The sequence below is a fragment of the Rhamphochromis longiceps genome, linkage group LG12 (assembly GCF_057381845.1).
Source record: "Rhamphochromis longiceps isolate RC_006_pf linkage group LG12, R_longiceps_female_GT1.1, whole genome shotgun sequence".
In the NCBI taxonomy this organism is placed as follows: Eukaryota; Metazoa; Chordata; class Actinopteri; order Cichliformes; family Cichlidae; genus Rhamphochromis; species Rhamphochromis longiceps.
The window spans coordinates 8,381,060-8,389,566 of NC_140568.1; the positions used below are offsets into that span (position 1 = coordinate 8,381,060).

An 8,507-nucleotide genomic window follows, 5' to 3' on the forward strand; every position below is an offset into this window, starting at 1 on the left:
AATGATGCGTTATTGTGTAACATGCATAGATTTTGCACTAACACACTTGGAAACCTCTGGGCCAGGCACATGGAAAACCAAAAAAGGCGTGAGATAAAGATGCATACATCTTAAACTATCAAGTCATGCACTATTGCACTTTATGTCAAAAAAGACTGAAAAGACTAAATAGTCATTTCAATATTTCACATTTAATTTGACTGTGAGTACAAATAGCGTTTATTACATGTTATTACATTAAATACATTTTATTTATTCTCTTGAAAGGTTCATGCCAGCAGGGATTAGGCTCTTACCAACAGAGTAAGTTTTCTGAGTTGAGTTCAGAATGCTTTTACTGAGCTGAGTTGCATTATTGTCTGTATTTATTTTATATTTGTATAATATTGTATTTATTGTATTTATTTAAAATAAATTGTTAATTTATAGATTTTTTTAAAGACAAAGTGTAGTTTAGTCACCTGACGCTACGTGGCAGCACTGCGCATCGTAGAGTCTGCTGCGCTGAAAACCAATCAGAAGAAGAAGAAGTTTGCCTCGCTTTGATTGGATGTGAAGGTTTTTTTTTTTTTTTCAAGATATGGCTGAAACAACAGGACAAGAAGGAGCTAAAGGTGGACCACATTATATAAAAGAAAGAATAAAATACAGCCCGGAGGAGGAGGCCAGGCTGGAAAGGAAACATTTCTGGAGAATAATTGATGCTTTTAGATATTACAGGTATGAAAAGGTTTTTTGAAATAAAGACAGGCCGCGGGTGTTTTGTGTCAATACATGGCAGTGTTAGCAAATAATAGCATAGAGAAGAACACCAAGTCTAAAGAGAAAAAAAAGGCTTACTGATGTGTTTAAACTGTATTTAAACGTTAAATTGCGACACCTACTTTTGAACCAACTCTGCTCGCTGCATTTGACCTCTTTTGATCAGCCCTTTCTGCCTTTCACACTGCTCACAACACACTTAAATACAGTGAAAGAGAAAAAAAGTGAACCTTGTGCACAGTATGGTTATGGTGATCAGTGTAGCTGGTGAAGCCTGAGTCTCAGCTCTGTGTCTTCCTGCCAGGATCCATGTTCAGGAGCAGGTCAAACGCGCGGAGCGTCAGTTTCAGAGTCTTCCGCAGCACCACCAGAATCTGCTGCCACACGTTTTGTCCAACCTGGCCCGGATCGGCCAGTGTGCGGACCACAACCAGGAGGTGCTGCAGGCCATCGTCCACCACAGCCTCCACATGTTTGAGAACATGGAATACGGAGAGAGGGTATGACTTAAATCTGCTGTATGAACTGTAATCACAGATCCAGAGCTGGCTATTTCTAGTGTTTTGTCTTTTTCCTGTGATTAGTAAGGCAAAAGTGAGGACAACTATGAAAGAGATGAAGAATAGAAAGGCAGTTTGAGCTGGATGACTTACCTTGGGTGGTATAGAGATGTCTGCAGGAGAGGGCAGTGCACTTTTTAACTCAATCTTTTGAGTGAGAGGATGCCTGAGGAATGAAGAAGTCTACTGCTTCTGATTTTCAAGAACAAGCTATGCAGAGCTGTAGCAACTACAGAGAGATAAAGCCGATGAGCCAGGATATTGGAAAGAGTTGTTGAAGCTAGGTGTGAAGAGATGTGATGATCTGTGAGCAGCAGTATGTCTTCATGGTGAGAAAGTGCACTATGGGTACGATGTTTACTTTGAGAGTGATTATGGAGAAGGTCAGAAGGAGTTGCACTGTGTCTTTGTGGATCTGGAGAAAGCATATGATAGGGTGCCAAGATGGGAGCTGTGACGAGTAGCAGACAGGTATATGAGCCTGGTGCAGGACATGTATGAGGACAGCAAGACAGTGGTGAGGTTGAGGTAAGAGTTAATGATGGGTTGGAGTTAGGTGTGCCTTTTCTTGTTTGCAGTGATGATGAATAGATGAGGTCAACCAGAAGTTTCCATGAGTTATGATTTATTGCAGACTTCACTGTGATCTGTAGTGAGAGTAGAGAGCAGGAGGAGGAGGAGAGCCTGGAGAGGTGGAGGTATGCTCTGGAGAAAAGAGGAATGAAAGTCAGTAGAAAAGCAAGGCCAACTACATGTGTGTATGAGAGGGAGTTACCTGGAAAGGTGAATCTGAAAGGAGTGGAGGTAGTGAAGGTGGATGCGTTTAAATACCTGGGGTCAACCATCCAAAGCACTGAAAAGTGCAAAAGATACATGGGGAAGAGAGTGCAGGCGGGGTGGAGTGGGTGGAGATGAGGGTCAGGGGTGATTTGTGAACAGTGTCACCCAGTCCTCACCCAGTGTGGTCTGTAGAACAGCAGCTTGAGTGAAAAGGAAGGCTTACAAGATGGTAGTGAGTCCTGCTGTTATGTATGGTTTGAGCACGGTGGCACTGACAAAAAGACAGGAGGCCAAGCTGGAGATGTTAAGATTTTCATTGAGTGTGACCAGAATGGATAGGATTCATGGATGTAGTGAAGGAGACCATGCAGATGGTTGGTGTGACAGAGGAGGATGCTTGGAATGGGATGAGATGGAGGCACATGATCTTCTGTAGTGACCCCTAAAGGGAGCAGATGAAAAAAGACTGTGACTTAATGATGTCTCCATTCTTTTAGCAGGAGGATCCAAGGAAGATTCGTCCATCCTCTACATTTGACATGGACAAACTTAAGTCCACCATAAAACAGTTTGTGAGAGACTGGAGTGAGTCAGGCCAGGCTGAGAGGGACTCCTGCTATAAGCCCATCATCCAAGAGATCCAAAGACTTTTCCCAAGTGATCAATAGTAAGGAGCTTACATGGTAAATTGGACACACACATGCATGCCAATAAAGAGAAAGTCAGTGTTGCTGAATATGTGCATTCAGCTTTTTGCATGCTATAGTTTCAACATCTTGGTGTGATTATGTGACTTACACAGTTTTTTTCTATGTGATATGTGCATTTTGTGCATTTTATTATATCAGTGATGTGTCTAAGGTGAGCGTGCTGGTTCCGGGTGCTGGGCTTGGCCGTCTAGCCTGGGAGATAGCTCGGCTGGGTTACATGTGCCAGGGAAACGAATGGAGCTTCTTCATGCTCTTCTCCTCAAACTTTGTTCTCAATAGGTAAAACTTACACAGAAATGCACAGGCTGAACGGACACCTTAACTAATATTTTCTTTTGCGTCTGTAATCGCTACTCTTACTCTCCTTGTCAATCTTCACTGCTCTATTCAGGTGTGAAAAGGTGAATGCTCTGACACTCTACCCCTGGATCCACCAGTTTAGCAACAACAAGCGATCCTCTGACCAAACACGACCAATCAGATTCCCTGATGTCAACCCTCAGAGCTTGTCACTAAATGCAGACTTCTCCATGGTAGCAGGGGACTTTGTGGAGGTCTACAATGAGCCAGGTAAATAAAATGTATCTTTAACCTATGAGATATTTCTAAAAAGGGGACCAAACTTTACTCATGTTGGTCGAAAGTATACATTTTTACATCTACAAAAAGCACAATATAATTGACTCAAACTTTTCAATGTGGATGTACTATAAAATATGCTCACTGGTCACTTCATTAGGTACATTTTGCTTCTGCTGGTTTGGATTCCCTTTGCCTTCATAACTGCTTTAGTTCTTGATGGCACAGATTTAACAAGGTGCTGGAAACGATGAATACATCTCACTCATGTCCACCTTAGTAATATTAGTAATAAAAAAAATGCATAAGTATTAATAAAGATTATTATATTTTGTGTTTCTGGCAGAGTCCTGGGACTGTGTGGCTACCTGCTTCTTCATCGACACGGCTCATAATGTGTTGGAGTATGTGGAAACTATCTGGAAGATTCTTAAGCCTGGTGGAGTGTGGATCAACTTGGGTGAGTGTCCATATTCAAACTATTAATAACTACTGCAGGTCCTCATTAAGCTAAGCTAGTTATAGTTGCTGCATCTTATCATCCCCCCATTAAGGCCTTATTAGATCTTCTTCACTCACTCTGTAATATCTTTTTATAGGGCTGGATTTTGTTCACATTAGTAATTATTTATGTTGACTTTTTTTTTTTTTGGTTTGTTTAGAAAAAATGAGCCATAATAATAAATAGAGGGGATCTTTATATTTCTTTTTTTTTTCTTTTTCAGTTTTAAAACAAAATTGTTTTGATTGAATAGAAAGGAAACACGAGTCTTACTTTCACATGGATGAGATTTTCTCCTCTTAAGTCGGTGAACTTAACAGTGTAAACATTCTTTAATATTTTCAAGGTCCACTGCTGTATCACTTTGAGAACATGGCCAACGAGCTCTCAGTTGAGCTTAGCTACGAAGACATTAGGACAGCGATGGTCAGATTTGGCTTCCACATCGAGGTAACCTGAAGACCTAAATATTACCGCTTCAGCCATACGCTTGTCCGAAACCTTGCTCGAGAAGTAAAATCAAATTAAACTTCCTCCCGCAGGTGGAGAAGGAGTCAATGCAGACCACCTACACAGAGAACGACCGGTCGATGCTGAGATACGTTTACGACTGTGCCTACTTTGTTGTGCGGAAGCCTGCAGAGCTGCAGTACTTTAATGGTCAAAACGAAGACCAGCTACAAAACTCTCCACCGGCTGCTAAGTCGCCACGCCGAGAGGGTCCCGACAGCCCGACGTGACAAGATGTCCATTTGATAAAACCAAGTGAAAGCATAAGAGCACAATCCTTGGCTGAAATATGACAACAAAGGAAAAGGAACATTTTCCTTTTGGCCAGATATATTTTTAAAAATGTCTGCCCGAATCCACAAGACCTTGAAGTGGCTCAAAATGGGGAATGTAATATGAAGTAAGGTGATGTGATATGAAGTAAAGTGATCTGTACCATCTGAACAAAAGTCAAAATACTGGGTCTGAGATGAATCACTTACCATTGGCTGCTACTTTGTGTTTGTGGTTTGTGTGTCAGCTGCTGGCCACGAAGACCATCATTTTGTTTTTAGGCTCCGTGTGTGCATCTGATAGGAGAATGTGATAGAAGAATGTGATGTGAATGCCTGCTTTTCCTTTTTTTTCCTTTTTTTTTTTTCTCTTTTATGTGCCAATAACTACATCTAATATTTTTTTTATATTGTTTGTTTTGGACTGTCATCACACTTTGAAATAAAGCCGCACATTTTAAAAATGTGATTCTTCAGTTTTACTTAAACACATTTTCAAATACATTAACACCAACATAACAGAAAAGACGACAACAGGTCGACGATATCTAGAATCTCTATATACAAGTATCATCTTGTGAATGTTGCCAATAAAAACAAAGGTAGTAGAATTTGAAGAATCTTTTTTTTTTAATGAAAGTTTGACCTTATTTGAGGTCAAACATAGTTTTAAATAGCTCTATATAGCACTATTATAACCTTCAGATCAATCTATTGACCTTAAAGGAGAGGTCAGAGGTCAAATGTGACATTCTATTTATAATCTTTATAAAGTGTCCCAAAAAGTTGATTCTGTTTATCTCGATGTAGCATTTTCAGTGTGAGAAAGGTTTTTGTTATTAATCCAAGTGACTTCTTTAGTTCAGCTGACTGCAGGTTTCCCCAACCTTTAAACAGTACATCTCTATAATGACTGAAATTAGCACCAATGACTAACAATATGGTGCATGCTTTCTATATGTCGACAACACACATGACACTTGTCATGTAAAAGGCTTTTCTGTCAGTTTTCGACCAATAATACATTGAGCTAACAGGCAAAAAATTAACCAAAAGCAGTTTTAAAAAGGTGAGTTTTGAGTTGTTTTTTTAAAAAACAGCTACTGAGTCCGCAGTTCTTAATGTTTGGGGGAGAGAGTTCCACAGTCTAGGGGCCACAGCTCTATCACCCTTAGTCCTCCTCTTAGTATTTTTTAAAGCAAGTAAGCCCTGATCAGATGACCTCAAAGACCTGCTAGGGACATAGGGCTGTAGCAGATCAGGTAGGCTGGTGCCAGTCCGTGCACAGCTCTGTAGGTCAAGACCAGGATCTTAAAATTGACTCTAAATTTAACAGGAAGCCAGTGTAACTGAAATAACAACGGTGTCACATGTGAGTACTTGGAGGATTTTGTCAAAAGCCTAGCTTTCCTCATCCAGTGTGGTCTGTGTTTTTGTGTCAGTGCACATATTTTCCTGAACCCTGATGTACACAAACCAATGAGTATCAGGCAGTGTTGTAAATTGCAGGAAGTAGATGAGAGTTAAGTGATTGGAGACTGGGTGCTCTGGGCGGGGCTAGAAAGCAGTGCTCTATTCTGATTGGTTCTTTGCAATAATTCTACTACCGGTGCTCATCATTTCGAGATCGTGCATCACTAAGCACGCTCCTGCGCACTTTCGGTGTTATCCAGCAATTACAGGGATTTCAGGTTTTCTGTGCACATCGGTGGCGTACCGGCAGACTGCATGGCAAAGAGGCGCGCCGAGGACACTCTGCTGCACAACTCTCCCTCCAAGAGGTGTTTCCGCTCCCTTTGCGCTGTTGACATACAGGCGGAGAGCATGGCTCCGTCCGGGGGCGTGAGCCCGCCGTCCCTCCTGGCTTTGCTGGGGACCCGCTGCAGAAAGAGGCCGCAATATTTCGATGAAGAAGAGACCGCTTCTTATCGCAAGACTTCACACTACGATGCCAGGAAGCGTGCAGTAAATGTTTCGGCGGTGCAGACGTCTGGAAGTTTCCAAGACCGTCGCAGCTCTTCAGTCACGAGCTCCCAGAAACGACCACGAGAGGGCAGCGAGGAGCCAGATACCGCTGTTCCCAAATCTAATGATAAAGTAAGTTATTGAGAATATAACAGAAGTCGGGGATGTTCACTGCAGTTTTAGCGACCATGCAATACAACTGAATTTGGTGTGATTACAGTGAGTGTCCACTAGATGTCACCATTTACACATTCTAGACTTGTTTTTACTGTACTCTGTATAGACCAGTGAAAAGGGGACTGATTGGTCAGCAGGTAACAAAATGTTGCCACGTAGTTGCGTTTGGACGTTACATTTCTATCTGTCTGTTCCCTTTCAGGCTGATGAGGACGCAAACACTGAAGACTGCACTTACAACTCCTTCCAGTATTGGAGGGTGCCTTTACCTGAGCTTGACCTTTCACTGCTAGAAGATGCAAGCGCCCACTCAAAAACAAAAGACAAGTCAAAAGCATCTTCTTCTGACGCCATGGAGACTTGAAGATGATTGGTAGTACAGCGAGGCCTATTGAAAGCTGCCTCTTCCCGTTTAAAGCATGGGAACATGATGAGGACAATGTGATGTTCTTCAGCAAATAGAGGCATCAAGAACAGGTTACTTGAAATGCATCAAGGTGAGATGCGATAACCGAAACCTGCCAAGGCTGCCCCTGTAGAGCAATACAGGCTTTATTTATTTTATTTTTTCCCCCTTAAGTGGAAAACAGTCTAATGCAAGATTTCACAGACCTAAGTGGAACTTTTTTCAAACCTTTTATAGATCCAGCAGATTTGTGTGACCAGCATTTAGACAGCCTGATAACAGCAGTGACTGATCTCCCATGTTCAATGCTGAGTCCTTACTTTGCAAACCTACAGTTGAGTAGGATTATATAAATATGTGTCTAACTAATTAGAGATATAATTAAAGATGTATGCTTGGTCTGCAGATAATAGTTGCCTTTCAGAACAAATTTGGTCCAGTTGTGTAGGGTTGCACTTTTTAAATTGTGTGACTGAATTGTTGGTTGTACATTTTGTACACATCTGATTGCCAGTTAGAGCTGGTTGTTACATGCCTTTGTATTCATTGACAATAAAAATATATATTTGTGACTTTTCTTTTAATTGTTTGGTTTTATTTATGGTTTTATCAACGATAATGCTGACCACCCTCTACACCACATACTTGACAGGAAGCGGAGATCCATCTGTAACACATTCATACCACATGTATTCACATTTTATTAGGTCTGAAGTATTGTGGCCAAAATGATAATCATGATTATTTGTCACGATTATTCAAAGAGTGACAAAAATTTTTTTATTGCACTGTAACAAAAAAAAAAATAAAAATGCTTTCACATCTGTTAAGGTTTTTGTGTTAACATTCAGCTGATCCTCAGCTCTCTTTGCATACCATTTCTGTTTGGTAAACATCAGTTGTGCAGGGAACAGCTGTGGTTGGCGTATCCAGGCAGGTGGTCAGATGCTGCATTATAAAGCACTTTGGTTTTAAATTTAAAACAGTGGACTGGGCATCGGATAATTGTGCAGCCATAGGCTGATGTATTCACAATTACAAGAACTGAGCTGAAAATCAGCTGCAATGGCTCTGATGCAGTGATGAATCTTCAGTTGACTGCTCCCTCAAGAGGCCACCACAGTGAAACATCTGCTTCTATCTGACCCCATCAAGAGCATCCTCTTCTGTCACACCAACCCTGCACGTGCTCCTTCACTAAGTCCATGGATCTTTTTCATGGTCTTCTTATGTCTTGCTGCTCCTTTTTCTACATCCTTTGTCCAATGGAGTGAAAAATCAAAA

General features: G+C 41.2%; 1 protein-coding gene across 2 annotated transcripts; it reads left to right on the plus strand.

Annotated features, from left to right (window-relative positions):
• Positions 1–580: 580 nt before the first annotated feature.
• Positions 581–5,139, plus strand: LOC146656829 (protein-L-histidine N-pros-methyltransferase CARNMT1-like). Of its 2 annotated transcripts, none has more exons than XM_085424601.1 (8): positions 581–720; positions 1,067–1,262; positions 2,600–2,769; positions 2,951–3,091; positions 3,204–3,382; positions 3,738–3,851; positions 4,240–4,343; positions 4,436–5,139. In XM_085424601.1, exons 1-8 carry the CDS (start codon positions 581–583, stop codon positions 4,631–4,633), a joined length of 1,242 nt encoding a protein of 413 aa, XP_085280727.1. In that variant the 3' UTR covers positions 4,634–5,139. The 2 variants fall into 2 exon arrangements, with proteins under 2 accessions (XP_085280727.1, XP_085280728.1); XM_085424602.1 differs by having other exon boundaries at positions 2,603–2,769.
• Positions 5,140–8,507: the final 3,368 nt, after the last annotated feature.